Below are 17057 nucleotides of genomic sequence, written 5' to 3'. Positions count from 1 at the left end.
CCCAAGAAAAGATAATGGAAGAAGAAAGACTTCCTTTCTAGGTCTATCTCTATGTGTGTAACAGTCCTCAGTAGGATGTAATGAAGCCTGGGATAGGAAAACCTTATTTTACAAATAGCCAGTGCATCTCTTTCTCCTCACCACAACCTGTCTGTCTCACAGGCACATACATACCAGAATATCAGGAAGACGGCTTACCAGACTGCAACAGAGCAGGAAGCCAGGAAGCTCTTCCTTAATGGATGGACAGCCAGTGATCTGCCCAAAGAATGAACAGTGGACTAACAAGTACACCCAGAAGACACTGATGCCTTATACAGGAAGCAAGGATTATGAAAAAGTATGTCCATTTCATATGAAATATACTTAACATCTTGTATTGAGCTGCATTAGAACTGCAACAATAAGGAAATCTATTACGATTTTAAAAAGCACACGTGCAGGTCAATACATGTTACTAGAAACACTTTTCCAAATGACAGAAACAGATTTCTTCCTATACATGAAGCTCATGGAGGGCAGAATCTATGTCTAATTCATCCTCAACCCCACCCCAGTACCTAATATAATACCTTCCCCAATATAACCATTTAATGGGTATCTGCTGAGTGACTATATGGATAAACAAGATGTGGTACTACAAAGCGTCTTTAACATTTTGTGATATAAACCATATTTACTTTTAATTTGTATTTATTCTAAATAAATGTTAACTTTTTTCATCTTCTATTATTTTGTATGTTACAAGTTGATTTGATAAATGTTGAAACAGCAGATAGTGATAAAAGCAGCAACAAAACCTTTGCCATTTAACTACTCTTTTACTTTCTACATCTTATACCAAAAAACAATTTAGAAACTTAAGTTTCATAGTCAGAAATCTATAGAACTCTGTTTTTCCCGAGATGGTGGACCAGAGGCCTTCCCAACATGCCTTATCTACTTGGAAGAATTTTGTCCAAGAAGGGAATGAAAAATCAACAGAAAGTGAAAGAAAACTTCAGATACTGGGGAAGAGAAGATGAGCAGGGAGACAGTGGCTAGGTCTGGTTGAGAACTGAGTGAAGCTCCAATATAGGAGAGGGGAAGAGAATGTCCCTCTGTAATCTACCTGTCTATTGGGGAACTGTGCAACCTAGGCCATGGGGAACACCCTGTCCCTCCCAAGCCCTGGATATAACTAGGAGAGAGGCCAGAAGAGTGTGAAAAGGAATACCAGGAAGTACGCCAGGCATTGTCTCAGACCTGGGACCCAACAGGACAATGCCATTCTTGATTCTAATTCATATCGAGCTGAGTGGGCCTGAAACCTAGCAGTGGCGGCAGCACCAGCATTAGTCTTGGGCCAGGATTTGGAGTGCTGGATCTGGAGCAGGCAAAGAGCTCTCACAGCCAGAACTCAGAGGTATGTGTGGTGTGCAATCCAGCTGTGGGTGCTAGAATTGGGATGCCCCTCCTTCATAGACTGAAATAGCAGGAGAGTTGCTGAAAAGGCATGGTTTTGCCTGGGTAGTGGGTTTTGTGGCCACAGGCAGCTTTGAAAAATAAAGTAAAAAACTGCACGTAACGTTTCTGAGTGTTCCAATTGGCTCCCTTACTTGGAATAGGGATGTGAGCTCCCTCAGGTCTGAAGAGTGAGAGGTAGGTCCCTCTCCCTATTACCTGGAGTAGGCACGTGGGAAACCCATCACTTCCCATGCAGAGAATTTGGTGCAGCAGTGGCTGCTCTGTTTCTTGCCTAGCCTTATCTCCAGTCACATGCTGACTGCCTCTAGACCCCTGTCAGGGTGAGTGCTTGTGCCCACTGTTAGGAGGTGTGAATGCAGACTTGCCCAGTCCGGCTCTGCTCAGATTTGGCCTCCACTGAGACTGAGCACATGACCCAGTCCACTGAATATTCTATGGCCCAGCCACTGCCTGGGCAATGAAGTACCTCTCATGGTTAACAAAGATCAAGCATAAACTTTATTCCTACAAGAGCAACTGGCTTTTACCTGCAAGTGCCACCTACTGGTCTGGAGGCTGACTTGCAAACCCCATAGTAAATCTGCTGACACAAATGCACAGTGCTTAGGAATAACATAAGAATTCCATGCCCTTTGCTACCACAATCATCAATGCCACTGTGGCTTCTCAGGAGGCTATGAGCCCGCTTACCTTCCAGGTACACCACTACTACAACCAGTATTTGAGAAAGTCACCACACTAAGCCTGTTTACAACCAAGGAAATCATGCAAAGCCTTAACACTTAACATATCCAGAAGTAAACAGCTCTATTCAACATACTTCATAGTTATATCCGCAAGAAAAAAAAGTTACATTTCAATGAAATTCAAAAATAAGAAGTTACTATTTCTCCAGATGTGAATAAATCACCCTAATAATACCAGAAGTATGAAAAAGCAGGGTAGTATAGTACCCACAAAGGAACACAGTAATTTTCTAGCAATGGATCCTAACCAAAATAAAATTTTTGAAATGCCAGATAAAGGCCAGGCACAACGGCTCATGCCTGTAATCCCAGCACTTTGGGAGGCTGACTTGGGTGGATCACGAGGTCAGGAGATCGACACCATCCTGGCTAACATGGTGACACCCCGTTTCTACTAAAAATACAAAAAAAATTAGCTGGGCATGGTGGCGGGCGCCCGTAATCCCAGCTACTCGGGAGACTGAGGCAGGAGAATGGCGTGAACCCAGGAGGCGGAGCTTACAGTGAGTTGAGATCATGCCACTGCACTCCAGCCTGGGTGACAGAACGAGACTCTGCCTCAAAAAAAAAAAAAAAAAGAAAAAAGAAAAAAAGAAATGCCAGATAAAGAATTAAAAATACTGATTTTAAAGAGATTCAATGAGATAAAAGATATTCTGAAAACCAACACAAAGACATCACAAAATCAATTCAGGATATAAATTTTTAAAACTTGCCAATGAGATAGATATCTTAGAAAAAACAATTTCTGGAAATGAATAATTAAGAAATTACAAAATACAGCTGAAAGCTTCAACAATTGACTAGACCAAGCAGAAAAGAAAATTCTCAGAACTTGAAGACAAGACTTTTGACTTAATGCAGTTAAACAAAAATAAACTAAAAACAAATTTAAAAAGAATGAACAAAGCCTTTGAGAAGTATGGGACTACATAAAGCAACTGAAGTTACAAATCACTGGCATTCCTGAAAGAGAACAAAAAGCAAAAAGTTTAGAAAATCTATTTGAGGAAATAATTGACAAAAACTTCTGTAGTCTAGCAAGAGATTTAAACGTCCACATACAAGAAGTGCAACAAACACTAGAAAAAGATATTGCAAGATGCAATTCACCATGAGAAATAGTCATCAGATGTTGTCTAAAGTCAACAAGAAGGAAAAAATCCTAAACTCAGCAAGACAAAAGCATCTAGTCACTTATAAAGAAAAAAAAATCAGACTTCTCAGCAGAACCCTTTTACAAACCAGAAGAGATTGGGATCCTATCTTCAGAGTGCTTAAAAAGAAACTGTCAACCACAAATTTTATATCCTGACACAATAAGCTTCATAAACAGAAGAAATATAAGGTATTTCCCAGACAAGCAAATACTGAGGGAATTTGTCACTATTAGGCTGGTTCTATAATAAATGCTCAAAGGAGTTCTAAACATGTAAATGAAAGCTCTGTATTCACCATCATAAAAACACATTTACGTATAAACTTACAGGTCTTACAAAGCAATTGCACAAAGGAGGAAGAGAAAGAAATTAAATAGCGACATGACAAAACACCAACCCACAAAGACAGAGAAAAAAGAAACAAAGAATTTATGAAACAACTAGATAACATTATAACAAGAAAAAAACCTCACATATGAATATTAACCTTGAATGCAAATGGAATGAATGTTCTACTTAAAAGATAAAGATTGACAAAATTGATTTTTAAAAGCCTGAACAACAAAAAAAGTACAGACCAATATCCCTGATGAACATATATGCAAAAATCCTTAATAAAATACTAAGAAATCAAGTCCAACAGCACATCAAAAACGTAATACACCATGATCAAGTGGGTTTTATTCCAGGGAGGCAAGGATGATTCAACATATGCAAATCATTAAATGTGATTCATCACATAAATTGAATTAATGCAAAACCATATGACCTTCTCAACAGATGCAGAAAAAGCATTTGATAAAATTGACCATACCCTAATGATAAAAACCCTCAACAAATTAGGCATAGAAGGAATACACTTCAAAATAATAAAGGATCTGTGTGGCAAACCCACAGACAACATCACGCTAAACAGGGAAAAGTTGAAAGCAATCCCAATAAGAACTGGAATAAGACAAGGATGCTCACTTTCACCATGCCTATTCAACATAGAACTAGAAGTCCTAGCCAGAGCAATCAAGCAAGAAAAAGAAATAAAAGCCATCCAAATAGAAAAAGAGGAAGTCAAATTATATCAGTTATTGATAATATGATCTTATACCTAAAAAAAACCCTAAAGATTTCTCCGCTCCAAAAAAACCTCTTAGATTTTATAGCCGAATTCTGTAAATTTTAGGATACAAAATCAATGTATAAAAACCAGTAGCATTTCTAAGTATCAAAAACAAGCTGAGAACCAAATCAAGAAGCAATCCCATTTACAAAAGTTATAAAAAAAAAAAAACTAAGAATATATTTAACCAAGGAGGTAAAAGGAGGCAAAACTACAAAACACTGAAGAAAGAAGTTGTAGATGACACAAACAAATGGAAAAACATCTCATGCTCACGGATTTGAAGAATTAATATTGTTAAAATGACCATACTGCACAAAGCAATCTAAGATTCAATGCAATCCCTACAAAAATATCAGTATCATTTTTCTCAGACTTAGAAAAAACAATCCTCAAATTCATATAGCATTAAAAAAGAGCCATATTAGCCAAAGCAATCCAAAGCAAAAAGAACAACACTGGAAGCATAACATTATTTCACCTCAACTTACACTACAAGGTTATAGTAACCAAAACAGCATGGAACTGGCATAAAAATAGATCTGTGTTCTGTTAGGTAATACAGAATACAGAACCCAGAAACACCACCACATAACTACAGCCAAATGACCTTTGACGAAGTCAACAAAAACATACACTGGGGGAAGGACACTCTTTTCAATAAATGGTGGTCAGTAAATTGAATTGCCATATGCAAAAGAATGAAATTGAATCCCTATCTCTCACCATATATAAAAATCAACTCAAGATGGATCAAAGAATTAAATGTAGGACTTGAAACCTTACAAATACTAGAAGAAACCTAGGAAAACTCTTCTGGACATTGGTCTAATCAAAGAATTCATGACTAAGACCTCGAAAGCACAAGCAACAAAAACAGACAAATGGGACTTAATTTTTAAAAAAGCTTCTAGAAAGCAAAGTAAATAATCAATAGAGTGAAAAGACAACCTGCAGAATAGGAGAACATATTTGCAAACTATGCACCTAGCCCAGGGACTGATATCCAGAATTTACAAGGAACAAACAACAGCAGAAGCAACAAAATAAAAATAATAATAATTAATAACCGATTATAAAGAAGGCAAAGGACATGAGTAGACCTTTTTCAAAAAAGACATACAAAAGGCCAACAGGCCTATGAAAAAATACTTAACATCACTAAACATTAGAGAAATGCATATTAAAACCACAATGAGATACCATCTTATTCTAGTCAGAATGGCTATTATTAACAAGCCAAAAAATAACAGATGTTGGTGAGGATGCAGAGAAAAGAAACACTAACACTCTGCTGGCGGGAATGTAAATTAGTATAACCTCCAAGGAAAACAGTATAGAGACTTCTCAGAGAACTAGAAATAAAACTACAATCTGATCCAGCAATTCCACTTCTGGGTATCTACCCAAAGGAAAAGATCAGTACTCACAGGTTTCTCACAGCATTATTCACAATAGCAAACTATGGAATCAACTGTCGATAAATGGATGACTGGATAAAGAAAACGTGGCATACACACACACACACACACACACATGAGCGCACATATAGATATATATAGACCACACACACACACACACCATTTGCATGTACATTATCTTAAATGAAACAACTCAGAAAGGGAAAGTCAAATGCCACATGTTCTTATTTGTAAGTGGAAGCTATATAATGGGTACACATGAACATAGATTGTGGAGAGTGTGGAATGACAGACACCGAAGATTTGGAAGGGTGGGAGGCTAGGAGGGGGCGAGGGATGAGAAATTACCTAATGGGTCCATTATTTGGGAAATGGTTACACTAAAAGTCCAGACTTCATGCTTATGCAATATATCCATGTAAAAAAACTGTGCTAGTACCTGTCAAATTCACACAAAAATTTTAAAAATAAATCTATAAAACTCGGCACTTTACTGCCTAAGGTATTAAGTGTGTCAATAACCCCCTAGTTATTACAGGAGGGATATCCACATACATCAGTTGAAATAGTACTATAAACAAGGAACAATTGCTAATCTTTTTCAAGTAGTAGTCAGTACTTTCATTGTTTTAGGTTCCTTTGTTAAATGTTTAAAGTTCTTGTTGCACGTATGACACAACAGAATACCAAATACATCCCACCGATTGTATATTTTTAAACTGGTAGAAGGAAAATATAATTTCAACATGTTATTATGAGAGGTTAAGATAATAATATAGTTGTCCCCCAGCATCCATGGGGAATTGGTGCCAGGGTCCCCCGAGGATACCAAAATCCACGGATGCTCAAGTCCCTTTTATAAAATGGTGTAGTATTTGCATATAACCTACACACATCCTCCTATATACTTTAAGTCATCTCATAATAACTTACATAGTACCTAATCTAATGTTTACACATCACTTCATTCACATGAATTCAACATAGTACTTAACACACGGCAAATCCAAGTTATGGTTTTTGAACCTTTGTGTAATTTTTTTTCCTGAATATTTTTGATCCATGGTTGATTGAATCCACAGATGTGAAATCCATGGATATGAAGGGCCAACTGTACTCTTCACTCATTAAATGTAACATGCAAGCAGTGTTTTAATGTTGATATAACTAAAAATTGAACTGAAGCAGTTGTTTATTATATAAACAGGAAAAATAAATAAGCAAAATTTAATTACTGGTTAGCTGAAATTAACTTAGAAACAAATTATTCTTGGCCGGGTGTGGCGGCTTATGCCTGTAATCCCAGCACTCTGGGAGGCTGAGATGGGCGGATCACTTGAGGCCAGGAATTTGAGACCAACCTGGCCAAAATGGTGAAACTCCCTCTCCACTAAAAACGCAAAAATTGGCCAGGCATGGTGGTGCACACCTGTAGTCCCAGCTCCTCAAGAGGCTGAGGCATGAGAATCCCTTGAACCCGGGAGGCAGAAGCTACCCTGAGCCAAGATTGCACCACTGCTCCAGCCTGGGTGACAGAGCAAGGCTCTGTATAAAAAAAAAAAAAAAAAAAAAAAGACAAAGAAACAAGTTATTCTTTAAAGGTGAGAATGTATGGTTTTATAAAAATCAGTCCGCCTTAATGCCTCATTTGCTATTTTAAATATTTTATAGCTTCCCATAAATCATATTACCTTTTTTTCATAGGTGTGTTTTAAATGACTTTTCTCCATTTGAAACTTATTTTCTTGATCCTGTGAATGATAAATGTTTATATTTACTATACTTTAAATTATACTAGAGTCAATAAAATTAGCAACCTAATGAAATCAGTCAATCTACTTAATGTCAAACTTTAGTTCAGAGTTTTGTATATTATTGAGTAAGCCCTACAGGCAGAAATTTGAGTAGCTTTATACTACAAGGCATAAAATCTTAGTCATCTGAAGATATTACTATTCTCACAAGTACTTGTTTTACAGTATAAGAAAATCTTTCTGACCCTTAAGATTAAGAGATTACTTTAAAAATGACTAAGTCAATAAATACAGAAATGATAAATTTGAAGTTACATCATATAACAGTCCTTGGTATTTTCTGATCACTAGAGAAAAGATCTAAAAGGTGCAAAAGAGAGAGACAGAGGGAGAGAGAGAGGCGAGAAGAAAGAGGGAAAGAAAGAGAGAAATTATGAAGATTGGCAGGTAATTTAAAAGGAAATTATTCTAAAATAACAATACATTTAAATAAAATTTATTTTTAAAACTAATCTCAAAAGAGATCATTCCAATTCAAATATTGTACTTTATTCTCTACATCTCATTAGCATCAATCTCTATTAAGATAAATAAAATGTAAAATTATACAATGCGATAAAAGAATCAGAAAAGACGACCTGCATTTCTGAGTTTTATTTTTTAATTGACTCTCAACTATACATCTAAATCAAGAAAACTGTGTTTGACCATTGTTCTTCTGTGTAGGAATACAAGACTCACCCTTAGTTGTTGCTTTCTTTGAAGTTCTGATTCCTGTAACTGCTGTTTTAATTGACAGACATTCTGTTCTAATTCTTCAATCATACTAGATGCCTAGAAGGATTTTAAGAAGAATAAAAAGCAGAATATTGATTTTTGTACCATATTACACCTTCTGATTGAAAAAATGTCCCTTTTTTTTTTACCTCTGAAAGTTCAGAATTAAAATTATCTAGAAATCTGAATGAAAAATGTTTTTAAAAGATACTAGAAAAATTAATCTTTTAAAGTAAAAGTATAAATTAAATGCAGCAGGGTATTTAATATTATGAAAATGTAATGCTGATATAAAAATAAAATATTTTAAAGTAAAAACAGAAATTAAATGCTACATAATATTTAATGTTATGGAAATGTAACACTGACATAAAAATAATAGCTTTACAGAAAACTTCAAAATGTTAATTATAAAACTAAAGCAGAACCAAGATTTCAAAATAATAATAACGCATATAATTACTCTATAAAATGTATTATTCATACAACTAAGCAATGGAATTTATTTGTTTCCTCCTTTTAAAACTTTGGCACTTAAAATGATTAGCTTATAGCAGAATTCAGTTTATTAAACATTTGTGTTGTGCTATATAGTAGACATTTAGAATTTTAAACATTTTAAATACCAATAAAAATTCCTGAAGTTCCTGTTAATTTAAGAATAAAGTGAAAGAGAGACTAATTTCAAATGCCAAATAATTTCTACTTGGCTATCTATGGCTCTAGGCTGAGAGAATAAATACTTCACGTGGATTATCTACCAACATAAATAATACCTTAGAAGCTGAAAGAGCATGTTCTTGTTTTAGAAGGTTTATATCAGCATCGTATTTGGTTTGTAACAGTTTCATGTTTTGCTCATAATCATTTACAAGATGGTCCTTCTCTTTATGCAGTGTGTTACGCCTAAAAACAAGAGAATAAAATAGACTTCCAATGTATTTAAAACCAATCTCTAAAATGAATGTTTTTAACCAGCTAAATCCAAATACATTTCCATTCAGTATATTAAATAAGTATCCATCATTTTGTCAACTGCTTCTAAACATTCTGCTTATGTTAAAAACAGGTTAGGTACAGTGACTCATGCCTGAAATTTCAGCACTTCAGGAGGCCAAGGCAAGAGGATCACTTCAGAAAAAGACTTTGAGACCAGCCTGGGCAACAGAGTGAGACCCTGTCTTTACAAAAATAAAAATAAAAACAGAACAATTAGGCAGGCACGGTGGTGCATGCCAGCAGTCCTGGCTACTTGGGAGGATCAGGAGAGAGAATTGCGTGAGCCCGAGTTTGAGATACAGTGAGCCATGATCACGCCACTGCACCCCAGTCTGGGTGACAGATAGAGACCCTGTCTCTAAATAAATAAAAAAACAAACACACAGCAAAGAGCAGTATTTAGTTTAGGAACTTCCCATGGCTAAACGCACAAGGTGTAATTAATTTTGGCAGATAACTTATACAGTTAATATCAGCACTTTATAGCTACACCTGATAGATATCTGATTTCAGACAATACCTTGCCTTTACTTCTTGTAATTCACTACACGTTATCTGGTAACATCTTTCAAGTTCCGCTTTTTCTTGAATTAATTTCTGCCTCTGTAAATTACTGTTCTCTGCTTCTCCAGTCAGCTGCTGGACACGGGCCTCCAGTTCTTTGATCATGTGGTTCTAAAAGAACATGTCATGGTTAAGAAAGTCTCTCACTCAGTTGTAATACTTTTGTATCAGTAAGAAGCTTGAGGAAAATGTATAATCTATAAGAATAAATAAAACAAATGGATCATAAACCATGGTAGTAAAAATTAAATCAACCTTGAAATTAACCAAGTCTTTAAAGAAATAATGCTTACTACCACAAAAATAAGAACATCATAGTTATACACTTTTAGCCTTTTGTTCATTTAATGAATATTTACTGAGGCTGGTAATATTCAAAAATGTAGATAGGCTAGGTGTGGTGGCTCACGCCTGTAATCCCAGCACTTTGGGAGGCCAAGGTGGGCGGATCACAAGGTCAGGAGATCGAGACCATCCTGGCTAACACGGTGAAACCCCGTCTCTACTAAAAATACAAAAAATTAGCCGGGTGTGGTGGCGAGCACCTGTAGTCCCAGCTACTCAGGAGGCTGAGGCAGGAGAATGGCGTGAACCTGGGAGGCGGAGCTTGCAGTGAGCCGAGATCGCGCCACTGCACTCCAGCTCCAGCCTGGGTGACAGAGCGAGACTCCGTCTCAAAAAAAAAAAAAAAAAAAAAAGGAATGTAGATACATAGCAGTAAATAAGACAAAGTTCCTATCCTCAGGAAGGTTTCAGTCTCTACGCTTCTTTATACGTACACCCATTAGCTGACTACTTACCAGTATTCTTTGCTTTTCATTTTAGTTTTTGAAATATGTTATAATTATAAAAGTAATGTAATAGTGTTTTTAAAGGAAATTCGTAACCCCAAAATTGTAGCACAAGGGTGCTGACATAAGTGATACAAATATTTTTAAGTGTATAGGAACATTTAATTAGTTGTAGTGTTAGTGCACAAGATTTTTATTCATTTTTTAACATCTTTGCCAGTTTATAAAATGCACTTCTCCACTCTTCCACAGTATTAAGATTATCACGCAACTAAATCATTCCTCTATTATTTAATATTTATTTAGAATTTCCCCCTATCTAGAACTGCAATTTAAAACATGGATAAAGGTATTTATCATCTTTTAGATACTTTATCTAAAATTAGGGTAAGCAAGCATTAGATGAAGGGACAATTAATTTTCAGTTTTAAAATTAAACTTCTAATAAGTTTTGAGTAATAGCGACAGGTTAGTATGATGTTGCACTCAATTATTGTGTTACACTTGTTCTAAGACAACCATTTTAAAGATGCAGTTTCAGCATTAAATAATATTACAACCCTGACATCCTTTCTTCATTTCATCCTTTCTTCATTACAAAACCAAATAGGTATACAAGTTAAATTTTGGTGTAACAGCTTCCAATCTAGGGAAATGACTTATCTAACTTAAAAGCGTCGTTTATAGATTAAATTCTTTAAACGCATACAATTCCAAACTGACAAACATCAGAAGTTCCGATTTCTTCTTCATGCATCTTTTTCACTTTGTCTCTTCATTATCCCTCTGCTTTAGATAAAGAACACATACTTTGCTTTCCAGTTTTAGATGGCGGAATAAAGATGATTTGTATTCCTTCTTCTCTTAGAAACCAAAAACAGACAAGATGAACTAGAAATAGAAATGCAAATTCCATCCTAATAAACCCTGTAAGAGGATATTACAGGGTTTGTAATAAGTTGTAAGTTGGCTATAAAAGAGTAGCTTGCAGCGGATCATACTTTCAATAGTAACAATAGTAACAACTGAAAAACCCAGACAGACTTTTCTTTTTTTGAGACAGGGTCTCATTCTGTCACCCAGACTGGTATACAATAGTGTGATCTTGGCTCACTACTGCCTCAACCTCCCAGGCTCAGGTGACCTCAGCCTCCTGAGCAGCTGGGACTACAGGTACATGCCACCACACCTGTCTAATTTTTGTATCTTTTTTGGTAGTGATGGGGTCTTGCTATGTTGGCCAGGCTGGTCTCAAACCCTGGCTTCACGCGATTTTGGTCTCCCAAAGTGCTAGGATTACAGGCAGGTGCCACCATGGCCAGTGAAAGATTTAATTAGTATGAAAGCACTTGAGAACTTCTAAGGCAGCTTGGAAACCTCATAGAGATGAGGCATCATCCTGTGAGGTGCTTTTACACTAGAAGTATTTTCCAATGGTAGAAGATGAGGATGGGGCAAGGAAACAAGGGCAGATGGTGGCCGAGGCAGTCAGGACTTGAGGAACTAAGGTCTCTCAGAAAAGCAATGCACAGAGAAGTGGGCACCACACCAGCAGTTTACTCCTCAAGAGAATTTGTCAAATTCTTTTTCTTTTTCTTTGTCTTTTTCTTTTTGGAGACAGAGTCATGCTCTGTCCAGGCTGGATCTCGGCTCACTGCAACCTCCACCTCCCAGGTTCAAGTGATTCTCCTGCCTCAGCCACCTGAGGAGTTGGAATTACAGGTGCACACCACCACACTTGGCTAATTTTCGTATTTTTAGTAGAGGTAGGGTTTCACCATGTTGGCCAGGCTGGTTTTGAACTACTGACCTCAAATGATCTGCCCACCTTGGCCTCCCAAAGTGCTGGCACTACAGGCATGAGCCACTGCGCCTGGCCGAATTTGTCAAATTCTTAGCATTTACAGGGCAGGAAGCCAAGAAACCAAGTGGAAAAAAAAAAAAAAAAAAAAAAAAAAAAAAAAAACTCAGAAAAGCACACTAGAGTTTTCTGCAGTATCACTGTACTTAGAAGTAAAATAGATTGTCCAAGGAGAAGAGCTCCTAGTATTATTAATATCACAGGCTTTCAGTTGAGACCTGTGTTGAGGACTACCACTGGGAGCAAAAGTTAGTCAAAAGCATACCAAAGATTACAAAGACTGCAACTCAGCCTTGAGTCAATTCAGTCCCTGAATGGATCCAGTGATCTGTCTCTACACCAGCTGCCTCTCAGAAGAGACAGAAGAGCCTCTCTGGAAGAAGATAACAGCATCCAGAGCCTTTAATATTTCTGTGCATAATGTTTGGCAAATAATCACAAAATAACAGGCATACCAAGAAATAAAATCAGAGGAAAACCCAGAAAATAGAAATAGACATGCAGGTGCCCCATATATTGAAATTGTAAAACATATAAGGCATGTGTTCTCCTGACTCAAAATATATGAGACATCCCACAAAATTGAGTGAAGAACAAATATAATTACAGGAATAGTCCAGAGGAAGAAGTCTCATGGCTGGAAATCCTAGAAAATGTCATCAGAAAACACTTATACAAACTAAGTGGCATGCAAATAACACAACTGGTTCAATAATAACAGATGTACACGTTCTAACTGTAGCTTCTTTCAACATAATCTGGCACGAAAAAGAAGCAAGAAAGATTATGCTGAATGAAAAAACTACGCAAACCATTTTTGCACAAAGCAATCTATGGATGAGATTAAGGGAAAGAAATGACATTATGAGCAAGTAAAAATTATAAGAGCAAACAACCAACATAGAAAAAAACAAAATGGAGATCCAGCATTTACCTAGTTGGTGTACCTAAAGAACAGAAATGGTAGAAAAAGAAAACGTACTAAATGATATACTACAAGAAAACTATACATGAAAATAATATACAAATAGAAAGGGTAAACTGTAAAAGTCACACAGAATGAAGAATGCCAAGACATAGGTAAAATTATTAAACTTCAAGGAAATTATCCTTTTAAAGCATTAATCAGACATGTCACTCTTTTGCAAAACCCTCCAATGGCTTCTCTTATCACTCAGAATAAGAAGTGACTATCATGGCCTCTGATTTCATCTCCTACCTCCCTCCCTCTCATTTACTATACTCCAGCCATACGGGCCTCCATGCTGTTTCTCAAAGTCATCAAGCTAGCCTCAAAGCCTTTTCATTTACTGTTCTTTCTGCCTAAAGCATCTTCCTCCACGGGCCTGCATAGCTCACTTTCTCACTTCTTTCAGTTCTCCACCTAAATGTCATCTTGTGAAGGAATCTTTCCATAGCCACTTTACCTAAATAACCAGATCTCTACTGCCTATATTTCTCCGACCTCTTACCCTTTCTTCTGCTTTTTCTTTCTTTGTTATTTGTTTTCCACAATAAAGTATAAGCTCAAGACAGCCAAGACATTGCTTTATTTGCACTAGATCTGCTGTTTCTTTCTAGCACACTGCTTAGCTTGTAGTAGGTATCCAATAAACATTTGCCAATTATCAAAACAGCTGACCTTGAACAACACAGGTTTGAACTGTGTGGTTCCACTTATACACATATTATTTCGTCAACTAAATGGTGATCAAAAATACAATATTCACAGGATGTGAAACCCACTTACATGAAGGGTCCGCTTTTCCTGTATCCAGACTCCACAATGCCGATTGCAAGACTTGAATATGTGCCAATTTTGGTATACACAGGGGTCCTGGAACCAATCACCTGCATATACCAAGGCACTATTGTATTCTTAAAAAATAAAAACAGGATAATTGCTAAAATGCCAAAATGTCCCTTCCATATTCAAAACTGGAGTGGTTTCTGGCCATATTACAGAAAATATTAGCATTTTATATGGTTATAACTGGGTTACAATGAGGAAATAACAAAAATCTATCCAATATAGAATATGTCAAAATGTTTTTCGCATATTTTATAAAAAATAGAGATAAAATACAAGAAATTCAACATAAAGGTAAAGATATTCCCTTCTATATTTAAAATAATTTCTGGAAATCTATTTCTTTTTTCTTTATATGAATCCAAAATAAATGTGAACAACATAAAATTTTAGAAAATATCAAATTGCTAAAGAAATAAACCAAGGCAAAGGGGGATGAATTACACAAATAAATAAATCCACAGACTTTGCCTAAAGAAAAAAGGTTTCTGTCAGCCAGAAAAACCAGACAGCCCTCTTTCTACAATGTGAATAATTAAATACAGTGGAGATGAGAGAAAAAATGCTCAGATAAAAGCATAAAACTATTTTTATGAGAGAAAGAAAAAAAGAGATGAAAGAGAAAGATATCCAACAAATCAGATAAGAAAATGATAGACATTGAAGCAATATTGTGACCTCAGCTATCTGTACATCACTGAACAAAGTAACAGTGATTAAGTGAACTTGAAATTTTTTTTTTTTTTTTTTTAGTAGAGATGGGGTTTCGCCACGTTGGCTAGGCTGATCTTGAACTCCTTACCTCAAGTGATCTGCCCACCTAGGCCTCCCAAAGTGCTAGGATTATAAGCATGTGCCACCATGCCCAGCCTTAACTAGAAATTTTAATTAAGGAATTATTAAAATGATGAAAAAAATTACCAGATCTGAAAGGAAGAGATTTGTGACTAAAATAGGTAACCCGTGGACTGTACCTATTCACAAGGAGCAGAACTATGAGAGGACGTGATTCGTGTTTATTGCCCTATTAAATGCTGTGGTTTGCACTACTGGCCAGACTTTTTGAGGATATGCATGTATTGTAAGTACCGACAAGTGAGTACCTCTGTGACTATGCTACTTGCCCATCCTTATTTGTCTCCACCTGTTGACAAACCTGCAGGTTCCAACAGAAAACAACAACTGTTGGTGAAGATGTGGAGAAGCTGGTACCTTTGTGCACTGTCAGTGAGATTGAAAAATGGTATAACCATTATGGAAAACAGTATGGAGGTTCCTCAAATATTTAAAACTAGAACTATTAAATGATCTGGCAATCACACTTCTGCTTATTTATCCAAAAGAACTGAAGTCAGTCAAAGAAATATTTGTACTCCCGTGCAAAATTATTCACTATAGCCAAGATGTATAAACCGCATAGCATTAACCAGAGAAAATGGTGAATAGGAGATAGGATTAACATGTAGCTCTCTCTTAGACAGACAGAACAGCATCTAGAGACTCACATTGTGAACTTTTTCTCCAAGAACCAACACAGAAACATACCAGGAAAACCAAAAGAATTCACAGACCCTTTGAATAAAACAGCTTGCCACTGCAAACAACACAAGACAGCCGAAAAACTGTGAGCTCCTGAAGTGTGACGAGGGAAAGTCAGCCTCCAAACACACATCCACACTGGGCAGCCTGAACAAAGTAAATGTCCATGAATGAATGCATAGCTAAAGAAAATGTGGTATATACATGCAATGGAATATTATTCAGCCATTAAAATGGGAAAGCCTGTTTTATGTTACAACTTGGATGAACCTTGAGGACATTACGCTGCATTAAATAAGGTAGTCACAAAGGGACAAATACTGCATGATTCCAGTTACAGGAAATATCTGAAATAGTCAAACCCATATAAAAAAGTAGAATGGTGATTGCCAGGGGCTAGACGGAATGGAAAATGGGAAGTTGCTACTCAAAGGGTACAGAGCTTTTGTCACTCAAGATAAAAAAAGTTCTAGAGATATGCCATACAATATCATGCCTACAGTTACTAATACTGCATTGTAACCTTAAAAATGTGTTAAGCGGGTAGATCTCACGCTGTGTGTTTTTTACCACCATAAAAGGAGAAAACAATGGCTAAAACTTAACACCACATTAAATGTGCATACATGTAAAATTCTTGCCCAATTGAATAACCAAGGCTTCATGGACCACCAACATATTTTGATGATGAAGAATATAATGACAGCAACCACCACTGAACCCTCACTATAGGTCATGCACTGTGCTAAGTGTTTTACCAGCTTTAGGCCATTTTCTCTTCCCTGCAAAAACTATGAGGTAGTTATCATTAACATCATTTTAAATATGAAAAAAATAGGACTTAGCAAAATTGATTAATGTGGCCACGCTTGCCCTACTGGTAAACTGGTAAGCAGCAGCAAATAATTTGATCCAAGATCTCCTTGAATCAAAACCTATTCCATTGCATTACATCTTCTCTAGGACTTTGATATTCTGCTCATAGAATTAACATAAAATAAATTTGCAAAAATACCTTGGGTTTACACATATCATTTCAAAACATAAGGTACAC

The 17057-nt window shown here is 36.3% G+C and overlaps 1 protein-coding gene across 15 annotated transcripts in view; it reads right to left on the bottom strand.

Moving 5' to 3' along the window:
* The window catches only part of CEP112 (centrosomal protein 112), a 537631-nt gene that overhangs the window by 386252 nt on the left and 134322 nt on the right, over positions 1–17057 (bottom strand). For all 15 annotated transcript variants that reach the window (XM_050762401.1, XM_050762392.1, XM_050762393.1 and 12 more), the window contains 4 exons: positions 9959–10113; positions 9216–9345; positions 8404–8496; positions 7600–7659 (listed from right to left, as the gene is read on the bottom strand). In XM_050762401.1, the coding sequence (XP_050618358.1) occupies positions 7600–7659; positions 8404–8496; positions 9216–9345; positions 9959–10113 (438 nt within the window). The remainder of the gene's footprint in view (positions 1–7599; positions 7660–8403; positions 8497–9215; positions 9346–9958; positions 10114–17057) is intronic.

This window comes from Macaca thibetana, chromosome 16, assembly GCF_024542745.1.
Source record: "Macaca thibetana thibetana isolate TM-01 chromosome 16, ASM2454274v1, whole genome shotgun sequence".
In the NCBI taxonomy this organism is placed as follows: Eukaryota; Metazoa; Chordata; class Mammalia; order Primates; family Cercopithecidae; genus Macaca; species Macaca thibetana.
Note: the sequence above shows the minus strand (reverse complement) of the source record. Positions and strands in the feature narration are given on the sequence as shown.